Raw genomic sequence first — 22,169 nt, 5'->3', positions numbered from 1 at the left:
TAAATTCCTTTGAGTCCTAAATGCTCACAAAGTCTTTTAATAATTAAAAGTTATAAGAACATTATCCCAGTACATTAGAATTTAAAAATCTGGCTGTTACCTTACATTTCTGTATAATTCTTGCACATGCATTTTTCCATACATTTCTTGCACACTGGCATTGTGCAAGATTTCTGCGAAGAAAAATACTTTCAAGCAGGGAAGGTAAATTAAGGATGCAGAGGAATAAATCCCACATCTTAGGCGTTGCTCAGGGTCTAAGCATCAGCCCACACCCCTACACGCTTGCTGGAAGTCCGGTGTGGCTGTCGCCCGTGGGAAGGCTTCAGTCCTGTGCATGCCTCAGAGTGGGCCCTGGCTCCTGCTGTTACCTCTGCCGGGATACTGGTTCCCTGAAATTAAACTAGAGATTTAAAGAAGTATAATACCCAGTATAATACCCAGTTAAATGACCAGTAATTGTCTTATGAAATGCAGAATATACAGGTAATCCTAGAGTCTAAACATATACGTTATTTAGACGTATGGCACTTCTGGCTTGAGTAGCTGTTGTCCCCAAATCCCATAAATCTGAACAATATTAAAATGGAATGTACCAAAAGATGAGTTAGCATGTTAATGACCAGATACAATAAACTCTTGTTCCTATTAAATTTTCTGGGAGCTTGACATTGACCTTTACTGCAACCCAAAGTTCACCAATTAGCTTATTTTATTGTTATTTTTAGGAATTCTTATCAGAAAGTGAGAATGGGCAACAAAAACTAAACCTGGTAGCATCCAAAGGAGAACTGCTGTGCTCTGTTTTACCAAAGGAAAAGGCTAAAGTTATCCGGGACAAATCCGCTACAGCTAAAGAAGACTGGAAAAATTTTATCACCACCCTCCACCGGAAGGAATCTGCATTGGAGGTATTGAACCCGTCACAGTGGGGAAAGATGGGATCTAAATTTCCTCTTTGCTTTTTGTTTCAAACAGCACAGTTTAGATTTCGTATATAGCTGTATGTGACAGAGCTAATAAATAACAGTTTTCAAGAAGTCTCCTTTTTCTGCTTACATTTTACTTCTGTTTACTTATATCCTTATGATCTGATTCCACTTTGATTTAACTGGGGTGTTTCATGCAGAAGAGTGTTGTTCAGAGTTAACTGAAGGTAGCAAAGAGAGGCGTTGCTCAAATTCATTAATACGAGTGTCATCAAATGTACTGGATTACTAAAACATAATTTCTTTTTTAAGGACTGTTTTAGCACAGATTTCTGACACTGTTGCTGATTGAACAGTCCCAGTACAGTGGGTAAATGTTCTGTCTCTTTTTGCAAACCAATGAAATGTCATGATTTATTTGAGCAACTTTTTAAATAAACCCCAGTGCCCTTCTCTGTTCAGTACTCACAATTCAACCAGCACAGAAGGTGAATATCTTAAAAACATAATCTTTTTAAGGTCATAGATTTTCAGGTCAAAAGGTCTTAGCTGGAATTCCCTTCATAGCCTAGGAGAATTAAAGTTCCTAGGCATTCGTATTTCAAACCAATGCTACCTAGCCAGCTAAGAAAATGTTTAAATACATTTAAAATATTTTGTAGGAAAGCCTTTAAAACAAATTGTTAGGTAGCAAGGGCTTATCTTTCTTTGTGTTAGGGTTGCCGTGGAAAGAAGATGTCCTTAGAGGTTAAACTTTTTGAGCCAAGCATTTTTCAGTCTCATAGGCTTAGTTTTTCATTCTGATGTTTAATTTAAGTGATAAAGCTATAGCTAAAAAGAAAACTAAATCAGCCTGGTGGGGGGGTGTGTGTGATAAAAATAACTAGGGCATAGGAACTATGCTGTTCAGGTTTCTATTCCATATGAATTATTTCAGATGCTCTTTTTTTTTTTTTTAATAAGGCAGAAAAAACCTACAATAAAAATATGCAGGCACTGAAGGAATGCCTACATATGCCTTAACGCACACATTTTTATAATGAAAATTTTACACTAAAAAATAATATGACCAGAAATGATCACCGGGATTGGGTTGAAATTAGTCATGTTAAGGAGGGGTCAGTGTGAATGACTGCAGTCAGATGTTAGGTAACTCATATCCCAAATTAGCCTTTCTTCAGAGTGCCTTAGCTGTGAAAGTTAGACTTACATTGAGTCAAAGCTCATAAGATCTGTAAAACTTTCAGTTCAGAGGAAATTTGCTTCAGCCTCCCCTCAACTGTGTAGACATATCCTACATTGTTGCTTCTATTTTGCCTCTTAAAGAGGTGCGCTCTCAGACTTTTCTTTCAGTGTCTGTGAGATGGGAAGGAGCAGAGGTGGTGTAACTTATTTTGAAGAGTTGTATAGTGTTTGGCTGCAATTGTATGTCCTTTCTGTGTGCTTGATCTGTATGTTGTGCATTACAGTTATGCCCAGCGTAATGGGACTGCCGATAAAATTGTGCATGTCTTCCCAGAACTTAAAGATCCAGATGAAGGACTTCGAAGCAACTGCCGAGCCTCTGCAAGAGTGGCTGACCACAACTGAGAGCATAGTACAAGGAAGCAGCAGTCGGCTCCATGATCTTCCTTCTAAGAGGAGAGAACAGCAAAAGTTGCAGGTGACTTCTTATAAGCCGTTTTCACACAGCCAGACTTTTCTGTCCCATCCTCCTGGCCTCATCGATTTCTTACAAAAGCTTGATCATTCTAGTATCCTGACCTCTAAATAAGATGAGAACTGGTTTCAAGGATCGCTGTTGATGATCCCGTTCCATCAGGTTCTGCGTCTCCACATTTCTTATGACATCCTGCTTCACTGCTGTAGCTGTATGGTGTGCCTTTCACAGCAAGCTTGCCATATGTCACTTCTATTTTTCATGTGGCCTTCATGCTTCTCTCTTTCCTCCTTTCTTGCACCCACTCTTACTATTAACGTGCTTGTGCTTTACAGTCTGTCCTTGAGGAAATAAGCTGCCACGAGCATCAGCTCAACAGGCTAAAAGAGAAAGCTCAGCAGCTGTGGGAAGAGCAAGCTGTCAGCAAAAGCTTTATGCGCAGAGTGTCTCAGTTGTCTTCTCAATATCTTACTCTAAGCAATCTGACAAAGGTAATGCACTCAGTGTATGTGCTTTTAAGCACTTCTTTTGATGTATGTGGGGAAAAAGAGACTGAAATGTGAAGCATTGCAGTTGTCTTGCTTGTCTGCTCTGTGGTATGTCTCAGCTATCTTGTCTTTCACACTGGCTTTAGAGAATGGGAAGTAAGGACATGGGTAATTCCATGGACTGTCAACAAAATGGAATTGTGATTATTTTTTTTTAATGTGTTTTGATTAAAAAGTAAACCCCACCTGATTATACAATAATCAGGTTTGATTTTGATTATTTCAAGTATTGAAGACATTTATTTTTGTAATAAGTGGCACCTCAAGGCAGTATTTTTTCAAAACTTAGGGTAGTTATTTTTGTTAGCAAATACAGAGTACAGAGAAGTTATTACTTCATTGCATCCTACAATGATGATTAATTATTTGCAGTGTCATTGTCTTTATCTAAAACTAATAGATTGGTCATCTAAAAGAAGTACCTCTTAGGCTGCTTTTGAAGGTTCAAGGGGAGGCATAGGCCAAACTCTTTAGAGCATCACGCTAAGAACTGAGAGTTTAACCTAACTCTGTTTTGCTGAGTGGTGCTTGACTCACTTCACCATTTAATAGTTCTACTATCTCTATTGTGTAAACAGATAAGAAGGTATTCATATTAGGACTGTTATTTTTCACAAAGTTCCAGTCATGAAGGAGGCTTGATATTGAATTAGGCTTATAATTACTACAGTAAAGATAATAATTAAGAATTTAGGAAGTGTGTTATCGGATAACGATTCAGAAAGTATTTATGTTGGGGCAATTGCTAGTATGTTAATTTCTACGTTTTCTGTGGAAATAAAAATTATAAAGCATATCTAGAGCTGCGTGGCTTACTGAAAATGATCGTATACATGGCCGTAATAAATTTTCACGACTGCAAAATGAGAAAGGGAAAGATGCACGAGTTACTAACATTGGCTATGAGGACAGAACTTATAGGAGGTGTCAGGACGAAAAGAAGGAATTTGAGGCAGAGGATACATATGATCCAGCCTATGAGAGAAATCCTGAAATTCTTTGGATAGCCATGAACGCTTGAAGAAGATCCCTGTCTGTAACTTCCTAAACCTGTTTCCCTGCCTTGACTTTAGTTCTGTCACCATGTGAAATACCCTCTGCTCTGTGTTCCTGTTCAGCTCAGTCCTTCTAGCAATGTAACTTGAGCATGAGTGTCAGTAATTTTTCAGAAGAATGGTTATACGAACGGGAGTCGTTGAGGAAAACAGGCCTTTCTTGTGCATTGACAGATTTCACAAGTTATCTTCGGTTGCAACACTGAAATGGAGTTTAGGTGTGATTTACCAGATGCTTAAGAAAAAGTGAAAACAGAGAACTCTCATCTACTTTGGATGAGAGGAGACAATTAGATGAAGATTTACATTCAGAAAACAAAAAAGAAAAAGGGCGTTTCTGAAATTTTTGGTTGTATATTATGTTTGGACAACTTGTGTGGGTGAGAGTGTGTGTGTATGCAAAATTAATTCTGTCCTCCAGTAAGTGTACTTGTAATTATAAGTGTATGAAGAGAATTTCTGAGTATAGTTTATGAAACTCCATAAATAGGTACGGGGAATAAGCAATCCTTTGAATAGCTGTTGGTGCTAATTGCTTTATGAATTGCAGGAGAAAGTTTCCAGAATGGATAGGGTCGTAGCAGAGCACCAGCAGTTCTCGCACAGTGTCAAGGACCTCCAGGACTGGATGGCTGATGCAGTTCACATGCTGGATTCCTACTGTCATCCCACTGCAGACAAGAGTGTTCTGGACAGCCGGATGTTAAAGCTAGAGGTATGGAAACAATAGACTCCAAAACCTGCTCTTTTTGGATCTGTAAGAAGGTTGCAAATATGGGATAATTCATATTAGTTGTTGTGTATTAGTGTCATGACTGCTGTTATTCAGACACTGATTTTCAATTTACTCAAAAATAACTCTTTTAATAGAGGAAAGAGTTCATTATTAGAAGTTTTGCCTAAGAAGGATATAGGGTCCTTTATGATATGAAAAAATGTGTATATGCAAATTCTTAAAAAAACTCAAAAGATGATGTGTGGCTGCTGAAAGTTAAATGGAAGAATTAGGATATTCACTTCTGTTAGTTTAATGTATAATTTGCTAGATCTTATAGGTATTATGGAGGATTCAGAACAGCTTTTCCTGTAACTGTTTGCTTTAAAAATGGTGACTGCAGTTAAGAAAATAGTATCTATTAATATCACTGCACAACAGATGTTGAATAGCAGTGCTCAGAAAACAATACTTTTCATATTAATGATGACTCAAATTTTGAGCTGTGGCCAAAATATGGACAAGTCCTCAAAATTATAAGGATACAACAAATACCAAGAGATTGTAGTAAAATACTAAAATTATGTTTAGCCTTTTGTTCATTGAGTCTTTCAGGTTCATGCTTTCAAGCTTTTCATGACTTTGCATAGTGTTAGAAGCTGTTAGTTTGTAACTGCGCAGCTCCAGGAGCTGAAGTCTCTAAACTGGCATTGCTGATAGTCTACTGAGTTTATATGTTGGTACCTTTCTGTTGCAAAGAGATCCTAGAGTTGTAGGACTGTATTTCAGCCCTGTAGAAGAGCTCTGTTATCACATCTTGTTTTCTCTATGAATGAATCCTCTGGTTTTCCATTTAAATGGCATTTCCTTTAGGATGCCAGCTTTTCTGCCCAACGGTACCTTCTCCGATACAGTCTAAGTACCTGCACAGATTCCATGAAAACTTCCCTGTCAACTAATATTTTTTTAATGACCTAAACCTACCCTTTGAAAGTCACCTTTTCCTTGTGAAGCCGAGCTGTGAACCCCACTGTCCCTCTTCCAATTGACTGTTTGTACAAGCTGCTAGATTTGATCAGCACATTTTCCAGTAAAGCCAGTTAGTATATTCATGCCCAGTTGATGATAAAAGTAGAATAATATCCACTCACTTTTTAGGGACTGCTAGCAGTGAAACAAGAAAAAGAAATCCAAATGAAAATGATTCTGACAAGAGGAGAATCTGTTCTGCAAAATACTTCTCTGGAGGGACTACCAGTGATTGAACGGCAGTTGCAAACCCTGAAGGACAACTGGGCTTCTCTTCTGTCTGCTTGTATCCAGTGCAAGAGGTAAAAAGGGTATGAGGTGCAGAATGATGTTTAGCAATAAAGCACTGTCAGCATTTTTGATAAGTTAATTGCCAGAGTTTTATTATTACAAGAGTCAAATTCATATAAAATAACCATGTGTGCCTAAAATTGCAGGTCTAGGGGCCTTAAGGAACATGTTCATTTGAACTAGAAAAAGGGAGGAAACCATGAAGGATCTAAGCTTTGTTAACACTTATTGTCAATAAACTCTTAAAAGTGGATTCCACGTTCATAATCTTGTTGTAAATTTTACTTTGTGTTACACTTGATGCCTTAAATTGTTCTCAGAAATGAGAAGATCTTGTCACAGACATTAGTGCTTGTTCTGTTGAGATCCTGTCTTGTTTTTCACTTGCTAGCATTTCACAAAAGCTACTCTAATTACAGTGTCCAATAGAGATTCTCAAAGTGATAGAATAAAGAAATACAAGGGGAAAAAAAGTAATCTTTGGTGGAACATCACTACTTGCAAATATTTCAGTTTAAAACAGCAGAGGTAATTAAGCATTAGAATGCAGCGATTTTTTAATGTATACAAAGGGACAGAAAATTTCTGATTCTGGATCTTATGCTTTTAGTTGCATTTTATTTACTAAAGCTAGAGCACATCAGTTAGCTACGTAACTTACAGAGCTCCTTACTATTCCAAGTTTGGAAAACTTAATTTCTCTTTATCAGCCAAACACTTCTCCCAGTTAAAACCTGTAGGGTTTTAACAGCTCTATCTCAGACTTTTTAGCTTGTGATATATCTTTCTTATAGTCTACAATAACTGTATATGACTCTATCTCACTGCTTAAATAACATGACAGCCTCCGCTATCACAGCAAATATGTATTTTTAAATTACAGTCAACTGGAAGGAGCTCTCTCCAAATGGACAAGTTACCAGGATGATGTTCGTCAGTTTTCCAGCTGGATGGATAAAGTAGAAGCAAGTATGAATGCTTCTGAAAGGCAGTATGCCGAACTGAGGGAAAAAACAGCTGCCCTCAGCAAAGCAAAGGTGTGTTTGCTTTACAACAAACCAGCAACAAAACCATATCACCTTATAAGCAACAAAAATGGCTGAGTAACTGCAAGATTAATCTGTGGTCTTTTAATGCTGCCCGTTCATAAATGTGTTCTTCTCATTCTGTTTTGCAGCTACTCAGTGAAGAGGTGTTGAGTCACAGCAGCCTGTTGGAGACGATTGAAGTGAAAGGAAGTGGGATGGCTGAGCATTATGTCACTCAGCTTGAACTTCAGGACCTTCAGGAGCGGTATAAGTTCCTCAAAGACAGAACGAGGGTACGTTTTTTATTAATATCACTCCCTCTCGTTTCATTGGCAACAAGTAAAAGGAGAAAGTCTTTTCATTGATCATTTATTTTACAATTAAATGAGGAGTAAAACTTTAGGGACAGCTGTACCCTAATGTAACAGAAAGTTATTAGGGTGATTTATCAATATGTCTTCCTGTACCACTGAGATTCAGATCTTTTCAGAAAGGTTCTAAAAATCTGAATCTGAAAAAAATCGTCAGTTGAACAGTCTGAGGAACTCCATGTCAAAAGTCGCGTTGACTTCAGCACAGATATGATTTTACCCATTGTGACTGAAAAGGTGGAAGCATCTCAGAATGTGTGATTTGCATAAATGTATGGTTTGCAGTAAAGGCAAGCTGTCAGTCAGGTAATTCACAAATGGTTGACAACTATAGAAGCTTACTATTGAACGCAAACCTTATTAGCAAGTAAACTGACCCTAATGTCAAAAGACCCAGCATGATAAGTACTACATTTACTGATAAGTGTTATTGTGGTACATCTGGAAGGGATTAGGGCATAGGCAGATAAAGACCAAGATGGGTTTTAATATAAGATAATGAAGAAATAATAGAAGACCTGGTCATGCATTTAAAGCTAGGTGATTATCTCTGGTTAACTCAAATTCCTCTGTGATAATTAAATAATGCATAATGTACACTCAGGAAGGCAACTTTTCTTCATGCAGCAGTGTAGTAAAATTGAATTTTGTTGTCTCAATGGTGTCTTTGTCCTGTGGAAAGGGCCAAAATTCAGTTTTTCAAATGCAGAAGTGATTTGCTGTTCTGTGATACTCTCTTCCACGACTGCAAAGAATGCAGTGCACTCTTTCTTTGGACCTTCTGTGAATGAACTCACTCAGGTTTGCCAGAGAAATAAATAAGTCCTGGGAAGTGCTAGTGAATACCTTGTATTCCTTTTAGCATGGGGATCCTCTAACTTTTACCTTTTTCTCTTGCACAAAGCTATACAGACTCCCTGTATTTGCTCAACTTGAGCAACAGCATGGGAACGATGAGAAATGGATGGTAGTTCACAGGGGCAAGAGCTCTGTACCTCTTTCTCATGTAGCAAGAAGCATCCCTTCTTTCTCTTCCCGCCTAATACCCCAGGTGACTTTGGTCTTCCCCGCTACCAACTGTGGTGATGATGTTAAGTGTCAAGAGTACATTCAACCCTTAGAAAGAAATTCAAACTTCAAAGCAAATACCTGGAAAGTAAAGAATTGTCAAGTCCTTTAATAATCCTTTAGCCAGGTGGGAAACCTGACAAGCTTCCCCAAGGGTTTGTGGCCCAAGCCTGAGCGGACCAAGACCTGTAATTCTCTGCAGCCACTGTGAAGAGGCAAGAGACCTATTCTCTTTCTCTCTTCCCACTACTGGGCGTGTACAGGCCTTGTAAAAGATTGATATCGCTCTCCTTTTCTTCCTTTCTCCCATTACTGAGACCCGTTAGAAATAGGTAAAGCGGGCAGCGGGTTCATGGCTGCTGTTTATGAAAGTGTTTTGCTTCTTATGTATCCTGCTGCCCTGGGATGCAGCCTGTCTTTCCTCCATCCAAACTCGATTCCCCGTTCCCATCATTTCTTAGAAAGACTGGTCTAGTGCTAATATATGACACCTTTCCTGCTGTATGCCAGGTATGGTAATATTTTAGTGCGGGGTTGTGAAATTATTGTAACTTGCTGACCCACATACACAGAAGACTTGCAGTCTGTTTCTCACTGTGCTCTGTAAGAACTCCTCACAAAGGACTTGGGTAGTCTTCAAACCTAAAGATATTAGATACTCTTAATAGAAGATTGTTATTCCACTGGCAAAAAAAAAAAAAAAGGCAATTTCTAAGCTCATACTCTTATTAATCATTTCAGTAAAGTGAATTTAAATTGGAATAAAAATTAAGAAGGTCTTTTGTTATTAGACACTAAGGTGTTATTTAAAAGTGATCCGAGATCAAAACTTCAAATCTTTTAGGATAAGTATATGTATCCCCACATTGGCCCCCTTTTTATTCATCAAACCAGCCTCATAATCCAAGTACTCTTGAATTCTAGGAAAGCTCAGCATCAGATACAAACTTTTCACCTTGGTGGAAGTCCGGGTTTTATGTTTTCTTGGTTTGATGATGCACTAAGATATATATACATGTGTGCAAATATTTTAACAAGCAGGAGGCAGTAACAAAAGCTGAAGGACTGCTTAACTTACATCAAGAGTACCAAAGAAATCTGAAGACCTTTGAAGTATGGCTGGAGAAGGAACAAGAAAAACTTGACTGTTTATCACATCTTGATGGTGATGCCCAGAAACAGGAGGCAACACTCCGAGACTTACAGGTACATAACGTGTTACATTCTAAATAAATAAATAAAAAATCCTACTTGTAAAATAACAGAATAAAAATTGCATCTCTTTTTTTTTTATTTTTTTCCCTCAAGAACAGCTTTGAATCACATTATATATAAGCACTTTGCTGCTCAAAAGTGGTTCCAGTAAAGTCAGTGGAAACATTGTCACTCATTTCTAGAAAGAAGTGTCAGGCCTTGAAAAAAATTTCCAGGCATACTAATGCTTTCTTGCAAGTACTGAATTTGTTTTAGATGTTGGCCTACCTCTTTATTTTCCCTGTGTTTCATAGAATATCAAAAGTATTCTTTTCATTGGGCTTTCACCTTTTATTGCTTACAGTGCAGATGCATCTACTTTCAGACAGTTCTAGTCATGTAGGCTACCTCCCATGGTGAGGTGGTAAGACTATTACTGAATCACTTAAGTGACAATGAAGGGTGAACCGAAAGCACTTCAGTAATTTCCCAGCTGTGATCTTAAGATGGCTTAAAATACTTTCATACCTGCTATTAAATTAGCAAAAGGTCTGTACTTGAGTTCTGAAATATTTATTACTTTATTCAGAATACTGAGAAGGTCTACCTATGATCAGGGACTCAGCATATATGTCTTGTTATCGTAGTTTACATAATCTGAATCCATTTTGAAAATCTGAATATATATTTCAAATATAAACTAAGACAACACACAACTGTATTTTGTTAAGGTAATTTCCTGGTTATGTTTTCTAATTGGATTGAATCCCTTCATACTTTTTAATCAAGTTCTATTAGACATGAAAATGCCACACGTGTCCAGAAGAGGGTATCGAGGACTATTTTGGAATGATGTCTCAAACATATCGTAGACTCATAGAATGGTTTAGGTTGGAAGGGACCTTGAAGATCATCGAGTTGCAACCCCCCTGCCATCGGCAATGTTTATTTATTTTAAAAGATTGAAGCCTCACCTTGTTCGTTGTTTTTAAACTGATTCAGTTTCAGAATCAGTTTTACAGTCTGCTTGCCACAGCTGGAAAGTTTTGAATTTAAGGCTGTGCTGAATGGATTGCATCCATCCCATGCCAGTTCAGGCAGCTAATGTTTCAGAACTGATGATAAACTTAGAAGGAGGGGAAAGAATTTAATGCTTACTTTGTCAATAATTTTCTCCTATTCACTTGTCGATAATAGCAATATTCAGTTTGCTTTGTAAGTGAGCATGCTGTCATAGGTGTTCTTAGAGGTAGTGTAATATGTTTTCAACTGTAGATAACTAAGGGAACATCTAGACAATGTGAGGTCACTGCTTTTGTGTTTAGTAGAACCAGGGGTTTGTTTGCCATGTCTGAAAGAACGGTGTTAATGTCAGGTATGTGTCCATAACTCTTTCTTTACAGGAGCTGCAGGTCCACTGTGCAGAAGGACAAGCATTATTGAATGCTGCTGTCCACGCCAGAGAGGAGGTGATTCCCTGGGGCATTCCCCAGATAGAAGACCGAGCCCTGGAATCCTTACGGCAGGATTGGCAAGTTTATCAGCATAGGCTTTCTGAAGCAAGAAGCCAATTAAACACCACTGTGAGCAGACTGAGGTTAATGGAGAAAAAAATTCAGAAGGTTAATGACTGGCTAACAGGTCTGGAGGAGAAAGTTGCTATCAGGACTGGGAGGCAGTCTGGGAGAGCAACAAAGGAGGTGCAGCTTCAGCAAATGAAGGTAAAGAATATAGTTAAGGCATTCCTTAAGCAAAATACCATGTAAGGTTTCCACATCAGTTCCTGGTTGCACTGTGAAAATGACAGGAAGCATTGGAATTTATTCTGAGATGGTACCTAGAATGATGGATCCAAGAGGGCTTCGTGCCAGGTTCCTCCCATTTTACTGGTAAGGGTGTGGCTATACCAATGTTGAAATTTCATAGGGATATCTGGAATTCATGTGCTTTGTGGTATATGAAGGCATATCCAAGGACTAGGATCAATCCTGGAATGGGAAAGTGTTAATGTTGTAACAAGAGTAAAATGTGACCAACTGTGTTGTGAAGTCTCTGCTGTGTTGATGTAATAATACTCCTTTAGTCACTGCAAAGAGAACACATGGGTCTGAATAACCACAGGAAGCAGATTTGAAGACATTCAAGGTTATGCTTTACAGTCACCTTTAAACCTTTGGGCAAATTCTAGAAGTCGTCCAGGTTGCATTTCTATTATTATTGGGGAGGGAATTATTGAATCTATTGTAATGAAGTGCAGTCCATATGGTGTGATAAAGCTTCCAGCGTATTCATTACGTTAACCTTCATCATATTCTGTTTTATTTTCCTGTTGTAAATCCATGTTTACAACGATGTATTTGTTTTCCTTTTCAATGATTTCCTGACAGTTACAAATAAATTCCTGTTGTGTTTAAGATGTTTGAATCAGTCATATAAGATGGATAATGTCTTTGTCATAGAAGTGGCATGAAGAAATTACAATCTACAAAGATGATGTGGAGGAAGTTGGGGTATTGGCTCAGCAAATACTAGAGGAAAGTCTCACTGCAAATACAATGGGAAGCCAGGCTACGCAGCTTACATCTCGCTACCAAACACTACTTCTTCATGTCTTGGTAAGCAATGAAAATTAATTCATTATAACATCATAAATTGTCAGTTAAGAAGCAAATATAAACAGACTTTCTTAATAAGTCTTTATCAGTTTCTTCATTACCATAGACTCAATAGTATAATATTCACATATATATTCGTATATACACAAAAAAATGCATGTGTATTTTCATTGGTATAAGAGAACCATAATCAGCATAGTGCCCTTTCAAAAGTTTTCAGTATTAATCAGATGTTGTTACCTTCTTTTTTAGCAGTTTCAGGGGAGAATTTCAGAATTCATTATGTTTGAATGCTGAACAACTTCTAGAGAAATATTTTCAGGTTATCACTGAAACATGGGAAAATTTGAATTGATAAGGTAGAGTCTCCAGGTCGCTTTAAGTAGTAAGTGTCTCATAGTACCGTCATCACAAGTCACAATTCAAATTTCAAAATATAAGTACATTTTCAGTGTTTATTATTAACTCAGTTTTAACATTAGTAATTGCTATATGTACACCCTGACAAGATCTCAGTGAGAATTATCCCCTAGATATGAAAGTACTCAAAACCTATGTGTTTAATCATAGTATATCAGGTTTTATTAATAAATAGCAATTTATTGCTATCTTTAGCCAATAGCAATGATAAGCATCTTTGTGGTTCTTGTTTCTTCCCCCTACCCTCCATATTTGTTTGAAGGAGCAAATAAAATTTCTGGAAGAAGAAATACGCTGTATGGAGGAGTCAGAATTGGCTTTTAGTGCTTACACAAATTGGTATGGAGCTACTAACAAGAACTTCAGAAATGTGATCACCAAGTTTGATGTGGTTGACAGAACAGCAATGGAGAAAAAAGTGCAGAAACTAGAGGTACAGCTTTCTTGAATGCAATTTTTGTTTCTTTCTGCCAAAAAGAAGCTATATTTTAATATGCATCTTAACAGCTGCTCAAAATTTTGACTTCATCTTGCCCATAGAAGCTAATAGGATAAAGACTACTGGGCATAAAACTTTCTGTTCTCATGTCATATACACATTAGATCACAGTTTGGTTGCTGAGGTGATGAATAGTCCTAAATGATATAATCCTGTCCTTCATAAGGCATGTTTGTATGTGTTTTGTTTTAGGTTAAAACTTAAAATAAATTCCCCTCATGAGGCAACCTTTCAAGAATATTCTATACCAGTATGCACTATGGCAAGAAGTGCTTCTTATTTCTCCTTATTGAAATAACTCAGTAGTAAAACTCACATTTCATCTCAGAGTTGTAGATGAGTTTTTCATATGTCCTGCAGTTTAAGCATAATAAGCTAAGGGAAAACTTTCACGTCTTCCAGAATTTGGAGTACGAATCCTCTTCTGACAGCCCTCAGTTTCTGTGTTTATCTTTGCAATTTTATAATGCAAAGTCCACTCAATTTCCCTAGCAATTCCTTCTGTGTCCTTAGCAATTTTTTTTTTTAAAAAATAGCCTCTCACTAATAATAGAACTAAAATGAATTAAAAAAAAAAAAAAAAAAAAAAGGCAAGAGCTTGCATACATTTTCTGTTAACCAACACTTCCTTCCCAGCTGCTATTGAGTGATATGGACATAGGACACAGTTTACTGAAATCTGCTCGTGAGAAGGGGGAGCGAGCTATAAAATACATGGAAGAAAATGAAGTTGACCAGTTAAGAAAAGAAATTGGAGACCATATGGAACAGCTTGAAGAGCTTGCTGGCTCCATCAGGAAAGAGCACATGACTTCAGAGAAGTGCCTTCAGCTGGCAAAGGAGTTCTCAGACAAGTACAAGGCACAGACTCAGTGGGTCATGGAGTACCAAACCATGTTACATGCTCCAGCAGAGCCAAAGAGCGAACTCTATGAGAAGAAGGCCCAGTTGTCCAAATACAAGGTAAAACGGGGTTATATCATTGTACTATTGAATTGATTTTGACACAATGACTTGCAATAAATCCTCTGATCCAGGTGTCTGTTCAAGATTTCCTCAATAGATGTATGAGTTGTCTCTGATCTGGATGTCCAAATCAGCATCAAAGATGCATGATACCTGCATGTATGAACCAGAGTGAGCACTTGGATTTGAAATGTGAATGTCCTAATAAGACTTCCACATCTAAAAATTTCCTATTATGGAGCAAAATTCTTTTATGAGTAGACATATGAGTAATCCCATCCACATCAACAGAGTTAACTGCTGTTTGAGCAAGGATGGAATTCAGTTGGTCTTTTGTCACTGCAGACATTGCCTCTGTTTACATTAGCTTAATCAGCTTTCTGGTTAAAGCTGAATGTCACAGCTCAACTGACATCTAAGACAGTCAGCTGCTATGGCCTCCTCTGCTTTTTAGTTAGGATTTTAATGAAGTGGGGTTGTTTGGTTTGGGGTTGTTTTTTTTCATTTGTAAAAATGTGTAGAAAAAAAATGACAACAGACCCCATTGCTTCTCTTAATTATGTTTTTGTAAAATACTCCAAGATTACAAATGTTTCATAAGATGTCTGGCTGGGATGGAGCTAAGTCTCCTCATAGCAGCCCGTATAGTGCTGTGCTTTACATTTGTGGCTAAAAAAGCGTTGCTAACAAACCAATGTTTTGGCTATTGCTGAGCAGTACCTGCACAGCATCAAGATTTTCACTCTGAAACTGCCTACTACCCATCTCTGGTTTCGATGCTCCAAGTCATCTGTCATTGCTGTGTGCTTTCTACACGTTTGGGGAGCTGGTATCTCACTCTCATTTGATAGATGCTGACACATGCCATGCTGTCTGAGCCAGGGGCACAATGACATAACAGATCAGATTGCATACTTTTGAAGGTATGCACTTGTCTACATACTATCTCATTAAGAGGATGGCTTTGGTGTTATTTTCCCACCTATTTGCAGAATTTGTTCCTCTGAACGGATTTTCTCCCTAGCAATTGCCCATTCACAGATATTAACTCCTCCTTCACCAGCTCTGGATTATCAGCTGTGTTACTAGCCACTCACAAAAGGAGCAATTGCTCTTAGATGCCTGCAAAGTTGTTGTCTCAGGGCATGGATGAGAAACGTAGCCCTGTACTGGTAGCAAACCTCTTCTAATCTGGAAAGGATGATATATACCGTGATAGAAGGCTGTGCTTCAGATCAAAGGGAAGTTAGTGAAATTGATCTTCGGTGTTCAATTTTATTTTTTTTAATGCTTGCTTGCATTGTAGTCCATACAGCAGACTGTTCTGTCCCATGAGCCTTCGATAAAATCAGTGATTGAAAAGGGAGAAGCACTTTTTGATCTGGTGAATGATGTGACTCTAAAGAACAACATACAAGACCTTCAGAGCAGTTACCAGGAACTCTGCAGCACAACAAAGGTAAAAAGTCAGGGAGAAAACTCTAGGTTCTTTCAATTTGCTATATTTTTCCCCCTCTTTAAGAAGTTGACTATTTGTTTCATGCTGTCATGTCACACCCTGTACAAAAAGCCAGTTAGATTTATTCTATTATTTGGGGGGTGGGGGGAGGAAAGTAGGATTCTTGAATATGGAAAGAAATTCTACCTAAATAATAAGAATAGCTGAAATGAATTTTGACTGTGGCAGGTGAAGCCTTCATAGCACTAAGGGGAAATATATCAGTGACTAGTTTGTATTATTGTTACTTTTTTTTAAATTGCTTTGAATAGATTTCTAAATACATTATTTTTTTAAGGGACACATGCCCTTAAATGATTTTGTCTCTTGTTTCTTCTAGATCTCGCGCAAACTCAGTTTAATCTAGTTTAGTTTTGAATGGAAGTCACTGGAGAAAATGAACTGCGAGATGGATATAATTTAATTCAGCAAGGGCATTATTAATTAACATTGATTCATTATTCCACATGTATATAGTACTTTGAAAGATTTAAAACTTCTAAATGCAACCTAAAGTATGATTATTCCTAAAGCTTTTAATAGGTTATACTCCTAACAAGGATAAGCTGTGCAAACCATGGTAGTACTTATGTTTGACCTAAGTACCTTTAATTGCCAATCCATCCACCAATAGCAGATTTTTTTTTTTTCATGGTTTATTTGCAACTTACAGACATTCCTCTGATCCGTACTACATCTGTTGCATTAGATGTAATGTTGATGACTTAAATGTAGAGAAACTTATGAAAAATCTTTCTTAAAAAGAAATACATTTTAACTCGGTGTGTGCGTTCTTAATTTGCCTACCACAATCACAGGCAATGTGTACGTGCAAAGGCTGTAAGCAGCAGGTACCCAACCATAACATTTGGTAGGTCATGTGCAGTCTCTCGAAGAGCACGTATTAACTAAGTGCACTTAATGTCAAGTTGATAGTGTTCCTTTTGTTAAAGTAAGGAGATCCTCAGTGCTTTGCTCAGTCTTCAAAGTATGGTATTTCATCTGGAGTGAAAATACTGCTCTGTACCAGACAGTTTATTCACACAAGGAATCCCTTCAATGTCTTCCTTAAAAGTCTAATCACATGAGAGTCCATCACAGGAATATGAATTTATAAGATAACTCTCTTACTATGCTTTCAAGCTCTTGGTGGGTTTTAGTTTGGAGGGGGTGGTGGGGTGGTGGTGGTGAGTGGTGTGTCGATTTTTGTAATTATCTCAATATTTAATTCTTGTTATTGTGGACCTGCAGGCATATGTTGAAACATTAGAGGTGAGAGTAAAAGAACACGAGGACTACAATAGTGATTTGCAAGAAGGGGAGAAATGGTTATTACATATGTCCAGCAGGCTGGTCAGCCCTGATCTCATGGAGAGTAACAGTCTTGAAATAATCACTCAGCAACTAGCGAACCACAAGGTGGGTTTGCTATTGGGTAAACTTCCTTTGTCCGGTAAAATAGAATTTTTCTTATTTGCTTGTCTGTGTCTCTCACTCCAGAGCTCTAGTTATTTGTCATTCACCTGTATTATTCCTCTCACTGCTAGCTGTGTAAATAGGTGTCAGTGTCATTAATGCAGTTAACAAATCTACCTTGTTGTTAGTGCTCTTTCTTGGATGAGACTGCATCTGCACAAGAGCTTTGTTGTACACTGGTCTGAATTCTGTGTCAGATTTCTGCTGAGATGCCCCAGGAAATAGACTAGATAAAGCAGAGTAGGGTCACTTTATTGAAATATTTTATCTCATTGTGATTAGTGTGTTATTCTTTAAGTAGCCTCCTTAGATAAAAGGCTCCACAAAAGTCAACAGAAAGAACTGTCTACAGTGGAAGAGCTTATGGAATAAGATATGATTCACCATCGGATTTAGTCCTTATTACTAGACACGAGAAGCAACAAAGGAAGATTAAGGGTACACTTGGGGGATGAGCGTATAATGTTTACACATTATGACAGTGCTACTGATGTTTCTGTGGGATATCTGTGTACAGACTTTTGACACTGATTTTACAATAAGTATACACTCTAATACCTTGACTATAACAACACATGATGTCTGAAAACTTTTTTCCAAATCTGAAGACAAATCGTGTTTAAGGAAAAAAAAAAAAAACACCTCAGCTCATTTAAAAAGCTGTAATGCAGAATGTGTTTAAGATTTAAATGCTTCAAATTATTTCATCTATTTCTTAGGCTATCATGGAAGAAATTGCAGGATTTGAAGATCGTTTGAACAACCTTAAGAGTAAAGGCGATTACTTGATCGATCAATGCACTGAACATCTTCAAGCAAAATTTAAGCAGAACATACAAAGCCATCTTCAGGGGACAAGGGACAGCTATTCTGCCATATGTAGCACAGCCCAAAGGGTAAGTCTTGTTTCAAAAAAGATTTTATGCCGTTTAAGAATAACATGCATTATTATTTCTCTAAGTACTTGTTTCTTCAAATGGTGTAAAATTCTGTCTACTGTTTCTGTTTAAATTAAGTCTACAGGTTACTAATGTAAAGCACTCCATCATTACTGTGGTACAGTTGAATTTCTTGTGATCCAAATGTTGCCTTGCAGCCAGGGAAACTAGCTGCCTCTCAGTTTTTAACCTTAATCTGTCCACACCCTTACTGCCTTCATGTACACTAGCTTATGAGCAGCTGCAGCAAAGAATTTAGAAATATTCCTGAATCAAAAACTAGGGAGCATATCACACTCTTAGTGTCAGTAGTTTGCATACGTACATAACAGGTCATAATTATGTGCTAGGAAATACTGTCTCTCTTAGTAAAACCAGAATATACAGTTAAGAAGGCCTAGCTGGGTCATTCTGTTAATCCAATTAGGAGATCAAGCCAGCATAGTCTAAAAAAAAAAAAAAAAAAAAAACAAACAAAAAAAAAAAAAACAAAAAAAACACCAACAAATCAAACCAAGCCCCCAAAAGTATATTTCACAGTGAGTAACATTTGTAGAGGTAGGTAAAACTTCATACTAGATCAATGGCAAAATGGTGAACAAGAATACAGAAATGAGACAATGCTCTTCATTTGCATCTTTATTTTGTCTTTCCAGAAGCCAAGCCTTAGATATTGTCCATCTTCTCCACAAATTAGCAAGATGCAGTGAGAGCTTAAGGAGCTTTCATCCCTTGGTACTTTTATGCACAAGGGCTGAAATAACCACAGTGTTAATTCTGTTTTATCTGCAGTTTTCAAGGTGGGAGAAGAGGGCCAATAGTGGTGTTTGAAAATGCAATCACCTTACAAAATGTTTATTTTAGGTGTACCAGAGTCTGGAACATGAACTCCAGAAGCACGTTAATCATCAGGATACCCTACAACAGTGCCAGACTTGGCTGTCTACAGTGCAGTCAGAGCTAAAGCCGACTACCTGGCCACCTTTCAGCCTGGCAGATGCAGTTAAACAGGTAAAAGTTCAGCACTTGAAAATGCTCAGTTATCCTTAATAAGGTGAGTTCAGGTAAGAGCTTTATATTAATAGAAGTTAGATACTCTTTCTGACCTTCTCAGAGGGCTGTGTAGCCTCCTTGTTTATTCCCAGCTCCCAAAGGAATACCTTGAGTGAAAAATCACTGTAGGTGAAAAACCACACAGGGACTTTGCTAGCTCTGCTTAATGCTTAGAAATATGTTGCCCCCAAAAAAGTTGGCTAATTAGATAAACCTGCTCAGATACTCCACAGATGTTTAGCAGAGAGGTTGTGTCTTTCTACTTGTCCAATTGCCCATCTGTCTACTAATATTCCTATATGAGAGCTGGTTTCATAGTACCATGGATGCAGAGCCTGTTATCAGGCATTTAAAACAATTTTTCAGCCTAACAGCATAGAACTGCCTCTAGTCCACATTAGCCATTAAGAATGGGGTTCTTTGCTTCTTGATTATTCTTAGTAACTTAATGTATTTGACATTGGATTTGTACCTTGTTTTCAAATTAAACTGGTACGGTACTAAAAATGCTGGAGTTCAGGGCTGTCTCATCCACCATGTGGCTTAATAGAGACCTTGAAGTACTACAGATAGCAGCTGTGCAAGGGCAGAGGGAGCAGGGGGTGACAGTTGGGGTGACAGTGGAGCCAGCAGGGCAGCACCTCCCCAAATGACATGCAGACCTGCAGCACACAGGTGAGGAGAGCAGAGTCCCCCTGGTGTCAGTCACCACCTGGTGATCACCAGGAAGGTCTGTAGGGGTAATGCAGGAGATCAGGGCAGCTAGGCACAGATGCATCTATAATGTAGCTCAGGTGAGGTCCATAGGTGGGTGAGGGCCTGAGCTTACATGCAGCTCTTGAGCAAGGCAGAAGGCTTCTGAACAGTTTTGCATTGTCTAGGTCCTAGCTGGGCCAAGTCAGGGCTGGCCCTGGGTAGAGGAAGCCAAACCCCAAGGAGAGGGAGATACAGGTTGCAGAGCGCTTTGGTGCACTGAAGGCCCTGACCATCCCTAAGGATTAGGGACCTGTTCCAGTGCTTAACTGTTCTCAGTGTGAAAAATAGTTTCCCTCATATCTAGGAAGAATTTCCTTGTTGCAACTTGTCACTTTTCCCCCTAGTCCTTTTTCTGCTTACCTCGGCAAAGAGTTTGGCTCTGCCTTCTCAGTACTGCCCCCACCTGACCCCTACCATTGTTAAGTAATGGCAGACCAGAATTAGCCCCTCTTTCCCAGGCTGAACAAACCTAGTTCCTTCAGACCTGCCCCAAACACCATGTACTACAGCCCCATTCCCCCCACTGCCCTTTGCTGGACTTGCACCAGTTTGCCGTTATCTCTTCTATGGGGGAAGAGGGAAACCGGGCCAAATACACCAGGGACAGCCTGACAAGTCTAAGCACAGGAGAATAATTGCTTCCCACAGCTTGCTTTCTGCATTGTTGCTAATACAGTAATTTGGGCTTGCCACAAGGGCACTCTGCTGTCATGTTCAACTTTTTGCCAACAAGGACCCACCACTGGCCCTCTGTGTTAGGTGGTCACTCACCCCTCCTCCCTGGGAATGTAGGTGTGTTACTGCCCTGCTTGTCAATATGAATATTATCATTTTCTTTTGGGATGAGGAAACTCTTCATAGGGAGAGGTGAACTCCTACGGGGAATGTCAAAAGCAAGAACCCTGAACAGCATCATACTGTCTGATCTTGGCAATTGTAGATACTGGGAGGGTTTCAGAAGGTTTGGGAAAGCGTCTTGTACCACTGGGTCTGTATCATCTGTACCATGATCTGTCAGATGCTGAAGAATTTTATAGGTATGGGCAACATGGCACTTTAATAATCAGATAAAGCACTGCTTTCCATTCACCTTAGGAAAGTAAGTCATCTTGTTGAAACTGTGTGTATCTATCCAACGCTTTATTTATAAAAAAACAAGCTAGGTAACGCATATGTCACTAAGCGCTTTGATAATTGGATGATAATCAGTTAGAGTTGGTCTTTTCCATAATTATGACAAAGCAGCCTTACCTAATAAAATAGTGTATGTCTACGTTTCATCTTTTGGAAATAATAAGCTAAAGTAAAAATATTAAAATTCATGATTGTCATAAAATAAGAGATTATTTCTGCAGTCTCAGAGTTTATTTGAGGGTTCTCTTCCCTCAGGTGAAACATTTCCGGGCTCTGCAGGAGCAAGCCAATACATACTTGGATCTTCTGTGCTCCATGTGTGATCTGTCAGATGCCACAGTGAAGAGTACAGCAACAGATATTCAACACACAAAACAAACGGTACAAGATAACCACAACAACCTGCTTTTAATCCTATTTAGAGCTTTAACTGTCTTGATCTGTCCTCTTTTAAAAAGGTCATATTGGGTAACAGTTTAAAGAAATGTCTTTTTACTTTCATCTTAAGTATTTCATTTAGAAATAGTTTTCTCTTTCTACTTGTCTTTTCTCTCTCTCTCTCTTTTTTTTTTTTTTTTTTAATTAGATCCATACATTGCTATCCTGGTAGTAACACAAAGACACACGACAAAGGTTGCTAAAAGTACTAAGGCTGTGTTACAAGATGTTGGCCTAAAGCCACACAAATAACATTCTGTGGAAGAAAACCTGATCCAAATTATTGTTTTCATAAAACACAATTCAGTCTATTGTTCTCTGTATATATTAAGTTTAGACATACTGTTATTATTTATTCAACAGTAGATTGATGTACTTATTAGGACATACTAAAATATTAGTTATAATAATCATAAAAATTATGATGGTTCAATTCATAAATCAGAGTGCATCTGTTTCAGCATATGGATTCATAAGTGTACCTCAAT

At 38.2% G+C, this 22,169-nt stretch overlaps 1 protein-coding gene across 1 annotated transcript in view; it reads left to right on the top strand.

Annotated features, from left to right (window-relative positions):
* SYNE1 (spectrin repeat containing nuclear envelope protein 1) overlaps positions 1 to 22,169 on the top strand; it is a gene marked incomplete at its 5' end in the record, with an annotated part of 264,160 nt that overhangs the window by 110,730 nt on the left and 131,261 nt on the right. The window contains 17 exons of the mRNA XM_082481847.1: positions 729 to 911; positions 2,449 to 2,592; positions 2,925 to 3,080; positions 4,743 to 4,907; positions 6,066 to 6,238; positions 7,111 to 7,264; positions 7,405 to 7,548; positions 9,736 to 9,900; positions 11,292 to 11,609; positions 12,348 to 12,503; positions 13,186 to 13,356; positions 14,059 to 14,385; positions 15,695 to 15,847; positions 17,138 to 17,305; positions 18,082 to 18,258; positions 19,165 to 19,311; positions 21,499 to 21,624. Of these exons, the coding sequence (XP_082337973.1) occupies positions 729 to 911; positions 2,449 to 2,592; positions 2,925 to 3,080; positions 4,743 to 4,907; positions 6,066 to 6,238; positions 7,111 to 7,264; positions 7,405 to 7,548; positions 9,736 to 9,900; positions 11,292 to 11,609; positions 12,348 to 12,503; positions 13,186 to 13,356; positions 14,059 to 14,385; positions 15,695 to 15,847; positions 17,138 to 17,305; positions 18,082 to 18,258; positions 19,165 to 19,311; positions 21,499 to 21,624 (3,027 nt within the window). The remainder of the gene's footprint in view (positions 1 to 728; positions 912 to 2,448; positions 2,593 to 2,924; positions 3,081 to 4,742; positions 4,908 to 6,065; positions 6,239 to 7,110; positions 7,265 to 7,404; positions 7,549 to 9,735; positions 9,901 to 11,291; positions 11,610 to 12,347; positions 12,504 to 13,185; positions 13,357 to 14,058; positions 14,386 to 15,694; positions 15,848 to 17,137; positions 17,306 to 18,081; positions 18,259 to 19,164; positions 19,312 to 21,498; positions 21,625 to 22,169) is intronic.

Source organism: Vanellus vanellus (assembly GCF_965231255.1).
Source record: "Vanellus vanellus genome assembly, chromosome: 3".
In the NCBI taxonomy this organism is placed as follows: Eukaryota; Metazoa; Chordata; class Aves; order Charadriiformes; family Charadriidae; genus Vanellus; species Vanellus vanellus.
This window is presented reverse-complemented; position numbering and strand designations above follow the sequence as displayed.